The sequence below is a fragment of the Bacillus rossius genome, unplaced genomic scaffold, assembly GCF_032445375.1.
Source record: "Bacillus rossius redtenbacheri isolate Brsri unplaced genomic scaffold, Brsri_v3 Brsri_v3_scf180, whole genome shotgun sequence".
NCBI classification, from domain to species: Eukaryota; Metazoa; Arthropoda; class Insecta; order Phasmatodea; family Bacillidae; genus Bacillus; species Bacillus rossius.
The window spans coordinates 42829-63706 of NW_026962352.1; the positions used below are offsets into that span (position 1 = coordinate 42829).

Genomic DNA, 20878 nt, shown 5'->3' on the forward strand with positions numbered 1-20878 from the left:
AGCCTGCATAAATGGCATCCTTCTCACCAACTCCTGGCCTAACAATTGGAAGGAGGCAAAAATCATTCTGCTTCCTAAGCCTGGCAAAAATCCGCAACTCCCGTCCAGCTACCGACCAATAAGCCTGCTCAACACCATCTCGAAAGTAGCTGAGAAAATAATAGCACGCCGCATCCAATTACACCTGGAAGAGCAACAAGTGCTCCCAGACTATCAATTTGGCTTTAGAGCTCGCCACTCCACCACTCAACAGCTCGTTAGAATAGTTGAGCATATAACACAGGCCTTTGACTGGCGCCACTACACCGCGGCAGTCTTCCTCGATATCGAAAAGGCCTTCGATCGTGTCTGGCATGACGGACTTTTATACAAACTCCAAGCCATAAAACTCCCAGATACGTATATAAAAACCTTGGACGCATACCTAAGTAAACGATCTTTTCGTGCAAGCATCCCAGGAGCCACATCTACTCCACGTAAAATATTAGCTGGTGTACCACAAGGCAGTGTACTTGGCCCCATGCTCTTCAATATATATGTCTCTGACTTACCGAAACTGCCCAGAGCCAACATCGCGTGTTTTGCGGATGACACCATGTTGTATGCTAGTTCAACTCAATCGCAACAAGCAGTCAGGCGCCTACAAGAATCACTGAATCTGTTAGAATCGTGGTTCACAGATTGGAGAACAGCTATCAATGTCGACAAATGTGAGGCGATCGTCTTTACACGCCGGAAGGTACCGGCAAACCTACCTCAGCTACGCCTCTTTAACAACAATATACACTACAAAACCTGTGTCAAATACCTGGGAGTCCACATGGATAAAAGCCTAACTTGGAGCAAACAGGTATCGAATAAACAAGCACTCGCGAATGCAAGACTGGCAACTTTATATCCTCTCTTAAACCACAAGGGAAGTCTAAGCATTAAAAATAGCAAATTACTGTACACAGCCTGCGTGAAACCCATCATGACCTATGCGGCTCCAGCGTGGGGCTACGCAGCGAAAACGCACTTAAATAAACTGCAGGTGGTGCAGAATAAGGCTCTTAGAAAAATCGCGCATGTGCCTAACTATGCTCCCATGAAGAGAGTACACACAGAGATTCGCATAGACACCATGCACGAACAGTTTATTAAACAAGCTGTAGCCTTTTATAAAACAGTGGAATCACACACAAATCCCCTAATAAACAGGCTAGGTCGTTATCACCCAGAAGATGTACGAAAATACAAAAGGCCAAAGCATATTCTATGCGAGAAACCGCCCTGAACGAGTCGAAAAATCACCGTGGTCCGCACCAGCACTGATTGGCTGGCCGCGCGCAGGGGGCGTGGCCTCGGGGTAGCTGTAGCTCGTTGCGGACTGTTCAGAAAACTTCAGGAACCAAAAACTTGTCACGCATCGATTCACTAAAATGTAAATAACTTCTGCAATATTCAACGCAGAAACAAATAAAAAACACCAAAATAATCAGCAGAAAACACTCGTGCCGTCATAGTACATAACTGCGCCCGGCGCATTGCAAACACTTTAAGATAAACTGTTAAAAACTCAGCGGCATCGCTCAGCTTTAATTCTACGAATTTTTTCCCTCTTTCATTATTAGTGTTATTAGTGTTTTAGTTCTAATTTTACAACGTAATTTCTCTCCCTATACCCTGACATCTTTACCACCAGGAAGTGCTTCGTCCCCCCCCCCTGCGCCGCCAGGGGAGCTCACAGAGTAGCCGCCCACAGTGCCTGTCAGCAGGGGAGATGGCACCAAGATCCTGCCATGGTTCCCGCAGCCACATAGTGCAACAGCCACGTTATCATGCCCTTCCAATTTATTTTAGTGCTTCACTCTTTCGCATCCTAACATCCCCCCATAGTGTATATCAACATCTCCCTAGTAGTTGTAATAATAATAAAATTAGTCAACCATCGTAAAAATTCATTCCCATTTTCTCAATTATTGCACAGTGACGCCAACCACAGCACCAGTGCTTCAGTGCTTCATAGATGCTGCATTGGCATGCCAATGCCAACCCAGTATCCCCCCCCACTCCTACTAATTATAGAGTGTTGTATATATGTGTTTCTACTTTTAGTTGCAGGTCGCGCCAGGAGTTCCTGCCGCCCTCGGTGTCACCGAGGCAATTGTCAAATTCGCACAACCCTGCTGTGTACTTGCTCGGAGAGCACCAACATAGCTTTTCCAGGAATCCCACCTGGAAAGGTTATAGCCTACTATACCTCTTCCGCGTCCATATTTTCCCATCGGTCGCGCTAGCTTTTCAGATTACAGGTAACAGGTTTCCTCCAGTGCGTCGCTGGTTTACTGTTGCCTAACCCTTTGCTACACCCCATAGGCTGTAGGAGTGCTAAGTTCGCACTACTACAGGCTTTATCGCGCCAGACGCACGTCGCCATGACTCCTCCCCCTCCCTCCCAGGAGCGGGAGGAGTCAAAGGCAGTTTTATATATTGTCTACTTAAGCGTATAGGTCCCACCTGGCACGCATCAATTCCCTCAAGTCAAATCATTCCCATTTGGTTAGCAGGGCTCACAAACACTTCGGCTGTGTGAGACTGACTTCAGCGTGGAGGGGCTGTGGTAAAAAAAAAATAAAAAAAAGCCAATCGTGCCCCAGTCATGCCCGACCGAGACCATCCAAGCCCTGCAGGAATTTGCAGGCATGAAAATCCGGGTCGATGATTATCGACGCCCGTCAGGCCCTGCCCAGTGCAGCAAATGCCAGCGTTTTACACACGTTGGCAAGGGCTGCGCTGCAAATGTTGTCTGCCGATGGTGCAGCGGCCCACACAAGGCCACGGAGTGCCCAAATGGCGGCAACCCGGAACACAAAAAATGTGCTCTGTGCGAGGGCAAGCACTGCGCCAACTACAGGGGGTGCAGTGAATATAAGAAGGAGACCCGCAGGCACCTTCCCCCGGACATCCGCAATGCGCGCGAGCAGCAGTCTCGCCGCGACATCCGGGCCAACCAGCGAGCCGAGGCGCAGGCTCAGGCCCCCCAACCAGGCCCCTCTCACCCCCCAGGCCCCCCGAGGCAGAACCCCTGGGGCCCGAGGCACCCCCCGCCCCCCACCTTCGGGGACTACATGCTGCGAGCGGGCGTCAACACTTACGCCCCCCTGCAACAGCACTGGGAGGCCAGTCATGATGACATGGCCTACCCTGCCCTGGCCAATAACCCCCGCCCCCGCGGACAGCGCCAGACCCAGCCCAAAAAGCACTGGACTGGGCACAAAAATGGCAATGGCAGGCCACGCCAGCCCGCCCAAGACAAGCTGCAGGCCACTCAGGCCGCAGCTGCAGTCCCGCCCAAGCAGGCCCCCCAGCCCGCCCCGCGGCAGCCTGCGCCTCCCGCGGCCGAGCACATGGCCGTGGACGCAGCTCCAGTGGTGCCAACTGCCCCAGCTGCTCCCGCCCCCAGCGCCCAGCCCCTACAAATGGAGGATATGCAAAATATCCTCCAAACGAGCAAGGCCTTTCAGGGCAGCAGTCACATGAGGCAGGCTCTGGCACCACTGTGCCAACTGATAGCCATCTGGTGTGACCCGTCCAAGACCATGGCCGACAAACTTCGTGCGACCATGGACTGCTGCGTTGCGCTTGCTGACGAGCTCACTGGCAGCGAATAACCAGGTCCCGGGATCCACACTCGCCCTGGCCAATAGTCTTAGGTTGCAGTCCCTCCTCTTCTGGAATGCACGCGGTATTAAATCTAAATTACCGGAATTTATAAACCACCTGGATAAATATAAAATTAAAATCGCGGCAATAAACGAGACGCACCTAATTCCGACAGATAGATTAACAATTTTAAATTATGTTATCTATAGGCGCGACAGAAATACCAGAAGCGGCGGCGTAGCTCTGGCAATACATAACAGCATTAAACATACCACTTGTCAGCTCCCGGACTTCCCTAACTTAGAAGCAATAGGCATAAATCTCACAATAAATCGGCAGCAAATTAAATTAATTTCAATGTATGCGATCCCAGGCAGGTCCCTCACAGTTGCGGACCTAGACGCCCTATATAATGCAGCCCCCAGCTTCCTCGCAGTCGGGGACATAAATGCAAAGCATCTAGAGTGGAATTCCAGGCGCGCAACTGCAAATGGAAGACTACTCTACACCCACCAATTAAATAAAAATTATCATGTTCATGCTCCTTCTGAGCCCACTCACGACTCAGGGAGACTGAATACTCTACCCGATGTTCTAGATATCGTCATAAATAAACGAGTTAACACAGGTTTCGAACTTGAAGTTGTGCATGATCTGTCTTCTGATCATTTTCCCGTGCATCTAATTTTTGATGACACAACCACGAGCTCACAACAGCCTCGAAAAATCAGAGACTACAAACATGCAGACTGGCAAGGTTTTCAAAATTTCCTCACAATAAACCTACCGGACGCGGCCGAAACTAATATCGAAAATAGCGAAAACTTAGAACGCGCAGTAACCGAGTTAACTAATCAAATCCAGGCCGGTATAAACCAGTGCATCCCAGAAAAAGAGGTTAGGTTAGCACACGACGAGCTGCCAGCATACATCAGCGATCTTATATCGCAAAAAAACAGACTGCGCCGTGAGTACACCCGGCGACGCACACGGGCCACAAAACACAGAATAAACGAGTTAAACTCGGTTATTTCTGACGAAATAAGCCTATGGCGCAGCAGCCAATGGGAAGAAAAAATAGCCCAACTCAACATTCAGGACGGAAGTGCCTGGAATATGACCAGACGATTTTTAAATAAATCGGAAAAAATCCCGCCACTCCAAACAAACAATGGACTGGCCTTCCAACCACAAGACAAGGCACAAGCTTTCGCTGACGTCTTAGAAACCGCCTTCCAACCTAACATGCAGCCTTGTGACAGGCAATTCACAGCGCAAATATATCGCGAACTTAGGATAAAATTGCGCCTGCCCACTACATCAGAACCCCTACTGACACAAGCACAGGAGGTTAAGCGTGCCATCAAAAAAATGAAGCCACGCAAAGCCCCTGGTAATGATGGTATTCAGGCTGTAGTCCTGAAACAGCTACCTAATGAAGCCCTAGAATATTTAGCCACCTGCATTAATGCAATGCTCCGACTAAATATTTTTCCCGCCCAGTGGAAGGAAGCTAACGTAATAGTTTTCCACAAACCGGGCAAAAACAAAACACTGCCTCAAAACTACAGGCCAATAAGTCTATTAAGCACCATTTCCAAAGTCGCTGAATGTATTATATTACACCGACTTAAGGTACACATCCACGAAAATAACCTGCTCCCAAACGAACAGTTCGGCTTTCGCGGAGCACACTCGACAGTACACCAACTTGTACGAATCACTGAGGAAATTACCAGTGCATTTAATGTACAAGATTACGTGGTAGCAACATTTTTAGACGTAGAGAAAGCCTTTGACAGAGTATTCCATGCGGGGCTAATCTACAAGCTTTATCAAACTAACTTCCCGGATTGCTATATCAAATTAATAGCATCCTACCTAGCAGACAGAACCTTCAGAGTAACAACAGAAGGTACTACATCTAATATCAAACAAATCAGAGCCGGAGTGCCACAAGGTAGCATTTTAGGCCCTGTGTTATTTAACATGTATGTCAGCGACATGCCACGCCCAGCACATCGCCTAGTGAAGTTAGGCTGCTATGCAGACGACACAGTACTGTACAGCAGATCCCATAACCTCCAACTAGCCACGGACAGGCTTCAGGTAGCACTCACTGAGTTCGAACAGTGGTGTACGACCTGGAGAATTAAGGTAAACACAGCCAAATCAGAGGCTATCGTGTTTACACGAAAAAATCTCCCGCCCGCAGACACTAGGCCCCAGCTGCGTCTGTTTGCGGAAAATGTCCCGCACAAGGACGTGGTAAAATATTTAGGTGTCCACATGGACAGAAAACTGCTCTGGCGTCATCATATTGACACCAAGCGCCAGCAAGCTCAGGTTAGAATTAGCACACTGTACCCAGTCATGAGTAGACGATGTGGCAGCAAGGTAAAAACAGGCCTCCTGCTCTACAAAGCACTCATCCGCCCTATAATAACATATGCAGCCCCTGTATGGGCCACTGCAGCAAACTCGCACTTATTAAAACTGCAGCGAATTCAGAACAGATGCATCCGAATCGCTACAGATGCCCCGAGATACTGCCCAGTAGAAGCCTTGCATCGCGAAACAGACACGGAAACGTTGCAAGACTTTTATACTCGTACAGCCCAAACTTTTTATGATAAATGCATAAATAGTCAAAACCCATTTGTTTCTACTCTCGGAAATTATGATCCAGACGTAGAACAAAAATACAAACGCCCAAAATCAATCCTCGCGCACCGCCCGCCGTAGCTGTGGGCCTCTGTACAGCCCGCAAGGCGAGGCGCCCTCTGATTGGCCAGCCAATCAGCGCGCGACCCCCTCCAAACAAAACTAGTTGCCCGGCGCGGCAGCCTGCTCGCCCACAGTACCAGGAGTGGAAGACACCTACCCACAACCGATTTGAGGGTTTTTATGAAGATGAAGAAGAATACCCTGAAATTAACGCCTATCCACCTCGGAAGCACCAGGGCTATGCCAGGCAGCCCAGAAACAGACAAAACAACTGGAGCCCGCCTAAACAACAAAATAGGCGAGACAACATGACCCAGGAGCGAGAACAGCCCGCTAGGGAGCAGAGACAGCCCCGGGCAACAATGCCATTGCCCTCCACCCAAGTGGCCCCGCAACCAGCTGTGCACCAGGCACCTCCGCCCGCACAAGACAACAAAGCTTGTCCTGCACAGCCCAGTGGACAGGTTGGCCTACCTGTTCTGCCTGTTGCAGCCAGTTTACCATTACCCACACCACCACAGTTTGTGACAGCTGAGCAGGCAGCTGAAAATCATAAGGCATGCAATATCCTACACGGCACATTAACCCATGTTGCCAGCCAGCAACCCATTCTTATGGACGTAGCAGCTAAACTCGTCAACCTGCTCACTGCCTGGTTGGACACAACTGTACCTTTGGACAGAAGAATCCACCTAGCAGTTGATCTAATCACTGCCATGTCCTGTGTCTCAAATGCCAGTGCACAATAAGCAAATAAAGATTAAAAATGTTGCCACATGGAATGCTTGTAGCATTCGGAACAAAACGGCGGAATTAGACGAATTTCTTCGGGAACACGACATAGACATAATAGCACTAACTGAAACACACCTCTCACCGACAGACCCTTTGCGACTGCGAGGATACATAATACATAGAAGAGACCGCAACAACCTAGGCGGTGGAGTAGCACTCGCAATAAAAACATCAATTCTACATCATGCCATACAAGTCCCTGACCTAGGGCAAATAGAAGCAGTAGCAGCGACATTGGAAATTAAGGGCCAAAAATGTACAATAATTTCAGCTTATGCACCGCCGGGAAGAACAGTGACAGCCGCCAATCTGCAAGCGCTAGCAACATTTACACCTACCTTCCTCCTCTTAGGAGACCTAAATGCGAAGCACCCGGCCTGGAATTGTACAGGAACAACGAGTAATGGCCGCATCCTGTACAGACATCAAGAACAGAGTGCGTACATGGTCTGTGCTCCCTATCACCCCACCCGCTACCCTACCTCCCCTAATGAGAGGCCTGACATACTAGATTTCACTATCTATAAAAACACAAATTTTATTTATGAATTGGAGGTTATACACGAGCTTCACTCGGATCACATGCCAGTAATAGCTAGGCTAGAAGATGTCGAAGCGCTGGCAACAATACCAAAAACAGGCCGAAACTACAGAAGGGCAAACTGGGACAAATTAAATAATTACATAATTGATCACTTAAATCCCGACACAGAAATATCCTCTCCTGCTGACCTTCAATCCTATTCCGAATCCCTTACCCAAGTGATCACAGAAGCAATAGACAGATCAGTACCACTCATGAAACGTTCAGCTGACTCTACTGTTCTACCACCACACATCAAGCAACTAATTACAAACAAGAACCATGCCCGACGCCGCTGGCAGAGGAACAGATGCGCGGACCTCAAGAGAATATATCAAGAACTACAAACAGAGCTGTACAACAACATAGCTCTACACAAGGCTAGTGTATGGGACGAGAAGCTGGCTCTCCTAACCACCTCAGACAATTCCCTCTGGAAATTAAATAAATCCCTCTCCTCAAAACCTGTCATCATCCCTCCTATCCAGCTTCCCAATGGATCCTTAGCATTCACCCCGCAAGAAAAGGCAGCGGCCCTTGCTGACAGTCAAGAGCAAGCCTTCAGGCCAAATGAGCTGCCACAAAATCAAGACCACACGCAGCAAGTAATAAACAGAGTTATACAGCTTAAAGCCTTGCCTCTACACACAGAACCGCTACTTACGAGTACAGAGGAAGTGCGGAGGTTAGTGAAAGCGCTAAAAAACAACAAAGCGCCGGGCAATGACAAGATAGCAGCCATTGTCCTGAAACAACTCCAACGTCCAGCCCTTCAGGCTATTGTTACCTGTATTAATGGCATCTTAACAACAAACACATGGCCTACAGTGTGGAAAAATGCAAAAATTATCCTCCTTCCCAAATCAGGGAAAGATCCTAGGCTTCCCACCAGTTATCGTCCCATTAGTCTACTAAATACACTATCAAAAGTAGCGGAAAAAATCCTGGCGAATCGACTTCAGCTACACCTAACCACAAACGAAACTCTGCCACACTATCAATTTGGATTTCGCGCCGGCCACTCAACCACACACCAACTAGTCAGAATAGTGGAGCAGATAACATTGTCCTATGATTGGCGCCAGTACACAGCTGCAACCTTCCTGGATATAGAGAAGGCCTTTGATAGAGTGTGGCACGACGGTCTCCTCTATAAGCTACATGAAGCCAAACTCCCAGATACCTATATCCGCACTCTTGATTCCTATCTTCACGACCGCACCTTCCATGCCTGTATTCCTGGCGCGACCTCCACCTCCCGCGCTATTCTAGCCGGCGTGCCACAGGGCAGTGTACTGGGCCCGCTGCTATTTAACATCTATGTAGCAGACTTTCCCACCCTCCCACAAGGGGCTGAAATAGCATGCTACGCCGACGATACCATGCTATACTCCAGCTCCGTCCGACCCCGCACTGCACTACAAAGAGTACAGAATGCATTAGACTCACTGCAACAATGGTTCACAGACTGGAGAACAGCTGTAAATGTAGGAAAATCAAAAGCAATAATATTTGCTCGCCGCAGGATCCCAGCAAATCTACCCAAACTACAGCTCTTTGCTTCGGAAATAAACTTCTTTCCTTGTGTTGAATACCTAGGTGTTCTCATGGATAACAAACTCACATGGAAGGCTCACACACACAGCAAGAAAGCTAAAGCGTATGCAAGACTTGCAAAATTATATCCGCTACTCAATTACAAGAGCACACTCTCCACAGCAAATGCAAAAACATTATATCAGGCATGTGTTCGGCCTATCATGACGTATGCTTCGCCAGCGTGGAGCTACGCAGCGCCAACCAACCTCCGGCCACTACAAATAGTGCAAAATAAAGCACTCCGTACAATAGCCAAAGTACCAATATATGTACCAACAGCGCTTATTCACAAAGAACTCCGTATGGTACCACTGCAAGACATTTATGTTAAGCAAGCTAAATCTTTCTACCAAAAATCTGCCACACATGCAAATCCACTCATACGGCGATTAGGACAATACATGCCAGAAGACATCAGGGTTTACAAGCGCCCGAAACATGTGCTGTGCGAAAAACCACCCTAAAAAACACGTCTCCGAATGCAGAAACTCGCAGCCCCGTCCGCGACACTGTGATTGGCTGAGATTTTTTTTTTTTTTTTTTTTTTTTCCTAACCTAAGTTAAAACTAAGTGTGTTTGGGAGGGGTCCGGGTTAGGGAGAGACTCTAAGTGCGTCTCAGGCCGAAGCCTATACGCTCTAATCATGCAGGGGGTACCATGCAGAAAAGGGAACATGCATCGTGTGCTAGGAGGGGGATTGGCCAGCCATGGCAGCGATTGGCGCCATGACTAACTCCCCTCACTGACTATTCTAGACTAAAACTAGATAAGTTGGGCCCAGGTAAAACCTGCATAGACACAGGGAAAACCCTGGGCACTTACATGCGGGATGCAAAATTTCATGCATTAATTACATGCGGGTTGGCTACGGGAATAGAAGGATGGCTCAGGAAGAAGAGTTGGAAGAGTAGAAAAAATCTACTAAGCAAGGGCGGGCACTTGGACATTTTTGTCCGCATTTGGGTGTTTGGTCATGACTGGTTTTTAGGGGGCGACTTCGTCGTTTCCCCCAGGCTGCCAGCCAGCCAGGTGAGCTGAAAGAAAGAAAGGTACATCTTACAACTATGAGTTATATGGCCGCGGCACCCAGGTTGCCCCAGTTACCACGGCCATGTATGCCCGACACATTGCGCTGCCAGCCTGGGCATGTCAATCATTGGCTAGTCCAATGTTGATTATTTGCACCGCAGGACGTGGTCAGACACATGGTCGGACACCTATTCTTCGATAGTGAGTCTACTCACTTATTAATTAAAAATAAACATTCCTATGAGAGTGGGGAATTTGTGTGTTGGTGTATTCATTAGGGCCCCGCTGGGCCAAAAAATAATTAGGGCCCCGATGGGCCAAAAATTCATTCATTAGGGCCCCGCTGGGCCAAAAGCATGTGTGTCGCCGGATTCGCATGGGCAGGGGGGGGGGGGATTTAATTCAGTCACATTGTGCTGCCAGCCTGAGCATGTCAATCATTGGCTAGTCCAATGTTGCATATTTGCACTCCAGGACGTGGTCAGGCACATGTTTAGAATTTATTACTTAATGCTAATATTAGGACTTAAAGTTATGTCTTAAGAAATTAAAATACTTAATACTAAGTCTGGAGCTGCCAGAAATACGAGTGTAAAACTGCGCGATTCTTAAGCAGAATTTTCTCGCCAGTCCGCAACCACAGAGTTGGGGTCGGGCCTCGGCTGAGCGCAGGTGCGCTGTGATTGGCCGGAGCCTCCAGCCAATCACGGGCCACTACGGTGGTCGATGCGCCAGGATGGATTTCGGGCGTTTGTATTTTTGTGTTTCGTCGGGATCATAATTTCCGAGTGAGGAAATATGCGGATTTAAACTATTTACGCATTTATCGTAAAAAGTTTGTGTTGTACGAGTATAAAAGTCTTGCAAAGTCTCTGACTCGGTTTCACGATGCAATGCTTCTACAGGGCAGTATCGTGGGGCGTCTGTGGCGATTCGAATGCACCTATTCTGAATCCTCTGCAGTTTTATTAGGTGTGAGGGGGCAGCTGTTGCCCAGACTGGGGCTGCATATGTAATTATTGGCCGTATTAGAGCATTGTACAGCAGTAGGCCGGTTTTAACCTTGCTGCCGCATCGTCTACTCATTACTGGGTATAGTGCACTGATCCTAGCCTGCGCTTGCGCTCGCCTAGTGTCAATGTGATTGCGCCAGAGTAGTTTTCTATCCATGTGAACACCTAGATATTTCACTACCTCCTTATGCGGTATTTGTTCGTCAAACAAACGTATTTGCGGCCTGCGTTCTACAGGCGGGAGATTTTTACGAGTAAATACAATGGCCTCTGATTTCGTTGTATTTACTTTTATACGCCAAGTCGTGCACCATTGTTCGAACTCAGTGAGCGCGACTTGCAGTCTGTTGGTAGCTAGCTGGAGGTTGTGGGACCTGCTATACAGCACTGTGTCATCTGCATAGCAGCCCAGCTTTACTAGTCGGTGTGCGGGGCGTGGCATGTCACTGACATATATATTAAAGAGTACAGGGCCTAAGATGCTTCCCTGTGGTACACCTGCTCTTATTTGTTTTATGTCTGACAGAGTTCCTTCAGTAGATACTCTAAAGGTTCTGTCTGCTAAATAGGACGCGACTAGTTTAATATAACAGTCTGGAAATCCTGTTTGGTATAGTTTGTAGATTAGCCCCGCATGAAATACTCTGTCGAAGGCTTTCTCTACATCTATAAACGTAGCGACTACATAATCCTGTACATTAAATGCGCTTGTGATTTCTTCTGTCAGGCGCACGAGCTGATGTACTGTCGAGTGTGTACTGCGAAAGCCGAACTGTTCATCCGGCAGTATGTTATTCTCGTGTATGTGTACATTAAGTCTGTGTAGTATAATACTCTCCACGACTTTAGACACAGTACTTAGCAGACTGATAGGTCTGTAATTCTGTGGCAGTGTTTTATTTTTACCTGGCTTGTGAAAGACTATAACTCTAGCCTCTTTCCACTGTGAGGGGAAAATATTTAACCGAAACATTGCATTTATGCACTCAGCTAGATATTCGAGTGTTTCGTTCGGGAGTTGTTTGAGGACAACAGCCTGTATGCCGTCATTCCCGGGAGCTTTTCGCGGCTTCATTTTCTTGATAGCACGCTTTATTTCTTGCGCCTGTGTAAGTAAAGGCTCAGAGGTTGTGGGCAGTCGCAATTTAACACGTAGTTCGCGGTAAATTTGCGCCGTGAATATCCTATCGCAGGGCTGCATGTTGGGCTGGAAAGCTGCTTCCAGTGTGTCAGCGAAAGCTTGTGCCTTATCACAGGGCTGAAAAACTACACCATTGTTTGTTTCAAGGGGCGGGATTTTTTCCGATTTATTTAAAATCCGCTTCGTCATTGTCCAGGCACTTCCGTCCTGGGTGTCGAGTCGCGCGATTTTAGTTTCCCACTGGCTGCCTCGCCAGAGTGAGATTTCGTCTGAAATGATTGTTTGTAGTTCATTTATTCGGCGTTTCGTCTCTTGTGTACGACGCCGTGTGTATTCACGCCGCAGTCGATTTTTTTGTGAAATCAAGCTGCGGATGTATTCTGGCAGCTCGTCGTGTGCTAACCTAACCTCCTTTTCTGGGATGCACTGGCTAATACCATCCTGGATTTTTTCTGTTAGGTCTAATATCGCGGAATTTAAATTGTCGCTGTTTTCAATAGTTATTTCGGCCGCGTCGGGGAGATTTACTGTTAAATAGTTTTTAAATTGTTGCCAGTCCGCGTTTTTATAGTCCCTGATTTTTCGTGGCTGGTTGGAGTCTATATTTGCGTCATCAAATTTTAAATGAACAGGGAAATGATCCGATGACATGTCGTGTACAACCTCGAGTTCGAATCCCGTGTTGACACGTTTGTTCAGGGCGATATCTAAAATATCAGGCATGTCGTTCAGTCGACCAGAGTCATGTGTGGGCTCTGAGGGAGCATGTACTGTATAGTTTTTGTTGAGTTGGTGAGTGTAGAGTAGTCTGCCGTTCGCTGTAGCGCGCCTGCAGTTCCACTCTATGTGTTTGGCATTGATATCGCCTACAGCAAGGAAGCTCGGGGCCGCTCCATATAAAGTATCCAGGTCTGCCTCGCTGAGGGACCTGCCTGGTGGGGCGTACATTGCAATTAATTTAATTTGTTGCCGATTTATATTTAAATTAATTCCTATAGCCTCCAGTTGTTGGAAATCAGGGAGCTGGCAGGCAGTGTGTTGTACACTAGTGTGTACAGCAAGGGCTACTCCACCGCCTCGTGCGTCTCGATCGCGCCTATAAATGACATAATTTAATATTGTCAGCCTGTCTGTCGGAGTCAGATGCGTTTCGTTTATCGCAGCTATTTTTATTTTATGTTTATCCAGGTGGTTGATAAATTCCGGTAGTTTATTTTTAATGCCGCGTGCATTCCAGAAGAGGAGGGAATGTAACTTAAGACTAGTGGCTGCGTGTGTGCTGCAATTCGGTGCCGAATTATTGTAGGTCATCGACAACGACCCCAGCAAGCGCACACACGCAATCCATGGTGGCACGTATTTTGTCTGCCATGGATTTGGACGTGTCTAGCCAGATGACTAGAAGCTGGCACAGAGGGCCGATGGCACTCTGCAGTTGGGCGTTGCCTATGATGGCCTCGTGGGAGCGGATGACCGCCTGGATGTCCGCAAGCTGCGGTGCCTGGGCGCTGGTGGACGGAGTCTGCTGGGCAGTTGGCAGCTCTGGTGCTGCATCGACTGCCATTGCTGCCACGGGTGCGGCCTGCGGCTGGGCGGGGGCTGGCGTTCTCTTCGCCGGTGTGGGAGCTGGCTTGGTGGCTGTCAGCTTGTCCTGGGCGGGCTGTCGGGGCCTGTCCTGGGCGGGGCGCGGGGGCTTTCCTTGGCCATTTTTGTGGCCGGTGGGGTTCTTCTTGAACCCCTTCTTCTTCTGCCACGGGTTGTTTGCAAGGACTGGGTAGTCCAGCTCATTGTGGCTGGGCTCCCAGTGCTGCTGCAGGGGCGCATACCGGCTCCCGCTGGCCTGCGCCAGGTAGTCGCCGAAGCACGGCGGCGGTGGGCCCCAGGGGTTGTGTCTTGGGGGGGCGTGATGTCCCTGTGGTGTCTGCTGTTGAGGCTGGGGCTGGTTGGTGGCGCGCGTGTTGTCGCGCATGTCGCGGCGGGATTGTAGCTCCCGCTTCTTTCGTTCTTGGGGGGGAAGGTGCCTCCGTGTCTCCTTCTTGTACGCACTGCACCCCTTGAAATTGGCGCAGTGCGGTTCCTCGCAGTGAGCACACTTTTTGTGCTCCTGCTGGCCCCCGTGCGGGCATTCGGTGGCGCAGTGCGAGCCACTGCACCACCTGCAGACTGGTGCTGCACTGCAGCCTTTGCCCACGTGGTTGAAACGTTGGCAGTTGCTGCACTGCGCAGGGCCCTTCGGTCGCCTGTAGTCGTCCACGCGAATCCGCATTCCAGCGAATTCGCGCAGAGCCTGAATGGTCGCTGAGTCGCACGACTGCGGCACCTCAATGACGAGGGCGTCGCACTTCTCCCGTCTCCGCCTGTTCTCCAGGAACCAGTGGTTCTGGACGGGCAGGTTCAGTGCGGCGAACACCTCTTGTAGGAAGTCCGTTGGTGTGTGACGGTGTACGCCGCGCAGTACGAATTTTTTCGGTACTTCGTGCTGTTGCAGAAGTACCGAGTGCTGCGCACCAATGGCCTGAAGGGCCTTAACTGCGCGCGTGTAGTCCGCGATGGTGGCGGTGTGGACCATTATTTCGTCCTTCCCGCGGTTTGTGCATGTGAAGCGCTCGGTGAGGGCATTCTTGAGTGTATGGTACACTCGCGGGTACTGGTGCCCCTGGTCAAGGAACACGAAGAGTGGCTTGACGCGATGGGCCTTGGGCGCTGCCGCAGGTGGCTGTTGGTTGGGGGGGGCGGGGCCCGCCTGCTCGGTTGAGGAAGAGGCCGCCATCTCGTGGTGCGACCTCTTCGCCTTTTTCGTGGCGACTGTCTGCCAGTCGCCATCGGTTGCGTCCTCCTGAGGGGAGGGCATTGAGTCGTCCATCTCTGTCATTATGTCTTTAAGTCGCGTCAGCCTCACACTCGTGAGCACCCACTGACCGTCCCCCGGGGCTAAGTTAGCCGGGTTCAGGCTAGGCTGAAGGGGATCTAACTCCCCGGGTGTCTCAGAGCTCGTTGATCGTTAATACTACCTTTACCTGGTACCGTTACACTCTACCTGCCTGCGCACTCTGGGTGCACAGGCTACCTTTCAGGAAAACACTGGGTAGCACTGTGAAGTGCTACACACAGCTTTAGGCGCGGAGCTCCTCTCCGTACGTCCGTCCTCGGCCAAGGCTCAAGGCAAACCTCTTTTCGATTGGCTGAGGGGGCGTGGCTTAGGTAGCCCCTCGGCGTTGCGGACGGTTCAGAAAACTTTCACACAACCACAGTCAGCTCTCGCCCCGACTCGTCGCTACAATGACCGCGCGGCTGAGAATAACACACATAACAAGACATCTACAATGCTAACACTCCACACACAGCTTCCAAGTGGCAACATAGATCATCTAGCAACGGCATCAACACGAAGACAGCGCCACAGATCTTCTGCAGCAGTGCCGACTCAGTGTTGCAGAGACACCGACCATAGTGCCTGCAGCCCTGTGAGAGATCTACTGTTGCAGCACGAAGCCAGCAATTCCCCAAGAGGCTCGTACCCCCACATTCCCTGATAAGTGTTATGTTTTAGTGTTTAAATTAATTTCGCTACGTAATAAAATTGTCCCCAGTGCTCCCAACCCCCTAACTAAATTTTTAGTGCACCGTTTAATAAATATTTCTCAACATCAATAATGCCCTCTTCTCTCTCTCTACATTCTTGCCTAGTGCTTGTATTTTTAGTGAGATAAAAGTTGTTTCGCAACGTAATTAATTTTTGTCCCCAGTGCTCCCAACTCCCTTGTAAATTATTATTAGTGCCTCGCCTAAATAATATTTCGCAACGTACGTATAAGTTCAAATCCTTGCCTTACAACACAGAGACGCCAACCACAGCACCAGTGTTGTCCCAACCTATCACGATCTTGACAATCTGTCCTAGTGGCAGTATAAAAATGTATTAGTTTTTGAGTTTACAGGTGGCGCCGGCTGGAGCCGCGCACTCGGTGCTCCGAGATCAGCCTCCACATCGCACTTGCCTGTAGTGCACAGGTAATATGTTTACCCCAACAATACCGCTTCTCGCCATCCCAGCTTGAAGTGGCACACCCTCCCACTTCCCCGTCCCCTCCATACTGGGATATCGGGCGCGTTAACTGTCCACACTCGCGCAACAGGTTTCCTCCAGTGCGTCACTGGTTTACTGTTGCACCCCACTTTGCTAACCCCTTAGTGGCTGCAGGGGCACTAATTGGCAGTGCCTCTGCAGCCTTCCCTCGCACTCAGATGCAAGCCACCGCCTGTCACTTCCCCCTCCCTCCCAGGGGGGGGACGTGACATGGCATTTTTACAGATTTTCAACCTAAGCGTATAGGCTTGTTCCTGGCACGCGTAAATTCCTCCAGTCAAATCACCCCCATTTTGAGGACCCACTCCTTCACAGGTTGTGTGGGACTGACTTCTGCGTGGAGGGGCAGTTGTCATAAAAAAAAAAAATAAAAAAAAAAAAATTGGAGCAGCTCAGTACCTCCCGCGCCGGCCTTCCACGGACTCGTGGCAGGCTGGCAACACAAATCTGCCTATGCTTCCGCATAATTAAGAGCAGTGTGCGCATGACAAATGAAACAAAGCTCGCGCACAATACACATGTGTGCTGGCAGCTCTTAAATAATAAGTAAACGTTAAATTAATATAAATTTAAGGTTTCACCCCCTTAGTATAAGTTAAGTAAATTAAGAACATTTGCGCCCTAATTATCATACATGACAATTAATTATGTGATTATGTAATAACCAAACATGATTATAATAATTCAAAATGGTCCGAAGCACGCAGGTGTATGTTCTAACCTGCTTCAGGGTTCACTGCCTGCGTTGTTAGGGCTGACTCTTTATGCCTGATGGGCATGGCCCGCCTGGCAGGCCTCACCTCCAGCGCCGGTCGTGTTTCTGATGGCATGAGATTTTGAATTACACCTAAATAAACACACAGATGGCTGTAATACATGTTATAACCAAACATGATGCTTATTCAAAATGGTCCGAAGCACGCAGGTGTATGTTCTAACCTGCTTCAGGGTTCACTGCCTGTGTTGATAGGGCTGACTCTTTATGCCTGATGGGCATGGCTCGCCTGGCAGGCCTCACCTCCAGTGCCGGTCGTGTTTCTGATGGCATGAGATTTTGAATACCAGCTACCATTGCAACTAGTGTGACATCGCACACACACAACATGCATACCAACCATATGTATGTTTGTGTATATGTATGTATATATGCCTGAGCGTGTATATATATATATATATACATAACACAAATTTTTCCCCTTCTCAAACACCAAGCTAGCTGGCAGCCAGGTGGGAAACGACGAAGTCGCCCCCTAAAGACCAGTACCCAACCAAATAAAGTATAATGCGGACAAAAAGTCCAAGTTCCCTCCCAAACTTGCTAAGTAGTGACTTTCTACTCTGTCCAACTCTTCTTCCTGAACCATCCCTCTGTTCCCGTAGCCAACCTGCTTGCTATTAATGCATGAAATTTGCATCCCGCATGTGAGTGCCCAGGGTTTTCCCTCTGTCTATGGAGGTTTTACCTGGGCCCAACTTATCTCTAGTATTAGTCTAGAATAGTCAAGTGAGGGGAGTTAGTCATGGCGCCAATCGCAGCCATGGCTGGCCAATCCCCTCCTTAGCACAATATGCATGCTCCCTTGTCTGCATGGTACTCCCTGCATGAGTAGAGCGTATAGGCTTCGGCCTGAGACGCACTTAAGTCCCTCCTAACCCGGACCCCTCCCAAACACACTTAGTTTTTAGTTAGGTTAGGAAAAAAAAAAAAAAAAAATCTCAGCCAATCGAAGAGAAAGAAAAAGGAGTTCCAGCTGCGCCTTCGTGGAGGACGGACGTGTCCCGGAGCTGCTCGCCGTGAATTTATAGATCGTCGACGCCTAAGCTGTGGTTAGCACTTCTTAGTGCTACCCAGCGGTGTACTGAAAGGTGCCTGTGTGCTACATGCGCACAGGCGGTAAGAGTGAGCTGTGGTGAAGTAAGTTTTGGCAACCAACAACTCGGCAACACCCGGGGAGCTAGCTCCCCTATAGCCTAGCCTGAACCCGGCTAACTTAGCCCCGGGGGACGGTCAGTGGGTGGACCCGAGCGTAGGCTACCACGACGACGACATGAGCGACGCTGTCGAGATGGCAGAAAGCGAGGCCCCCTCAGGGCCTAGCACCGATCAATCCAGTGGCTGGAGTGTTGCCACTGGTAAGCGCAACAAGCGCCTGCACACGGAGGTGTCCGGTGCAGGCAGCAGCGACGACGAGGCGGGCCCCTCCCCCCCTCGCCCACAACCAACTGCAGGCCATGCCGCCGGAGCTGCGGCACAGCCCAAAAAGCTCCGAGTGAAGCCCCTGTTCGTGTTTTTAGACCAGGGGCACACGTACCCAAGGGTATACACCGCCCTCAAGCAGGCCCTGGCGGAAAAGTTCACCTGCCAAAACCGCGGCAAGGACGAGATCCAGGTCAATCCTGCGTCCGTCCCGGACTACCAAAGGGCAGTCCAGGCCCTTAAGGCGATAGGCGCCCAGCACTCCGTCCTCCTTCAGAGTGACGAAGTGCCCAAGAAATTCGTCTTGCGCGGAGTACACCGCCACACCCCGACCGATTTCCTCCAGGAGGAATTTGCAGCCCTGAACCTGCCTGTCCAGAACCACTGGTTCTTGGAGAACAGGCTGCGCAGGGAAAAATGCGACGCCCTGGTCATTGAGGTGCCTCAGACGTGCGATTCTGAGCGCATCTACTCCCTGACAGAGTTCGGCGGCATGCTGGTGCGTGTCGTCGACTACAGGCGCCCCTCAGGCCCCGCCCAATGCAGCGTTTGACAACGCTATAACCATGTTGGCAAGGCCTGCCATGCTGCCCCAGTGTGCCGGTGGTGCAGCGGGCCACACCGCGCCCCCGACTGCCCCAATGGGGGCAACCCGGACCACAAGAAGTGTGCTCATTGCAAAGAGGCACACTGCGCCAATTTCAAGGGCTGCCAGGCCTATAAGAAGGAGACCCGCCGTCACCTGCCCCCCGACGTCCGCAAGAGGCGCGAGCAACAGTCTCGCCGCGACGTGCGGGAAAATAGGCGGGCTGCTGCCCAGCCTCCGCAGTCAGGCCCCTCAGGCTACCAGGGCCCCCCCAGGCAGAATCCCTGGGGCCCCCCCAGGTACCCACCGCCCGCCACTTTCGGCCAGTACATGGCCCAGGCTGGCGTCAACCCCTGGACACCTCTGCAGCAGTGCAGCCAGGGGTACAACGAGCTGGAGTACCCAGTCCTGGCCAACAACCCTTGGCTACGCAAGCCAAGGGGGCCCCAGGGGCCCAAGAAAAATGCCACTGGCCACAAAAATGGCCAGGGCAAACCGCAGCAGCCCCCCCAGGAGAGGGCACAGCAGCCTGCTCGCGATAAGCAGCCTGCCCAGCCCAAGCCGCTGGCCACCAGACTGGCTCCGGCAGCCCCGGCGCAGCGAACGCCCCCGCCCAGGCAGCCCCAGGTAGCACCTGCTCCTGAGGCTGACATGCTGATCGACTTGGCCTCAGAGCAGCCGACAGCCCCGCCCATGCGCACGGAGCAGCCAGCCCAACCTGGCTTGGCTGACTTCATGCAAGTACTGACAAAGTCGAGTACCTTTAACAAGGACTCGACACTGGCCGAAACAATCGTCCCCATGTGCCAGTTGATGGTAATATGGTGCGACCCAGCCATCTCCCTGCCTGACAAAGTCCAAGCCATGATGGGCTTCGTACAAACACTTGCTGCCAAGCTTAATGGCAGCTCGTAATCCGGCCCAGTGTTGCATACCAACCGCGGTCCATAGTCTTAAGTCCCTCCTATTCTGGAATGCACGCGGCATTAAAAATAAAATACCGGAATTAATTCACCATTTAGAAAAATACAAAATAAAAATAGCTGCGATTAATGAAACCCACTTAACTCCGACTGATAGAATTACTATATTAAATTATGTAATCTATAGGCGCGACAGAGTAAATCACAGAGGCGGAGGAGTGGCTCTTCTTGTTCATAAAAGTATAAAGCACACAGAGTGGCAGCTCCCCGCTTTTCACAATCTTGAAGCGATAGCCATTAACCTAACTATTAACAGGCAAAACATAAAAATTATTTCTATGTATGCGCGACCAGGTAGGTCCCTGAGCGAGGCTGATCTGGACGCCCTGTATGGGGCGGCCCCGACCTTCCTCGCTTTAGGAGACATAAATGCTAAACACAGAGAGTGGAACAGCAGGCGAGCCACACAGAATGGTACAATTCTTTATAACCACCAATTAAATCACAACTACCAAATTCATGCTCCCATGGAGCCCACACACGACACAGGGCG

At 50.2% G+C, this 20878-nt stretch overlaps 1 protein-coding gene across 1 annotated transcript; it reads left to right on the plus strand.

Annotated features, from left to right (window-relative positions):
- Positions 1-6680: 6680 nt before the first annotated feature.
- On the plus strand, positions 6681-20143 carry LOC134543789 (basic salivary proline-rich protein 1-like; the record flags this gene model as incomplete). Its single annotated transcript, XM_063388408.1, has 2 exons — positions 6681-6836; positions 19523-20143. Coding segments are annotated over exons 1-2 (777 nt in total), but the record flags the coding sequence as incomplete, so codon positions are not given.
- Positions 20144-20878: the final 735 nt, after the last annotated feature.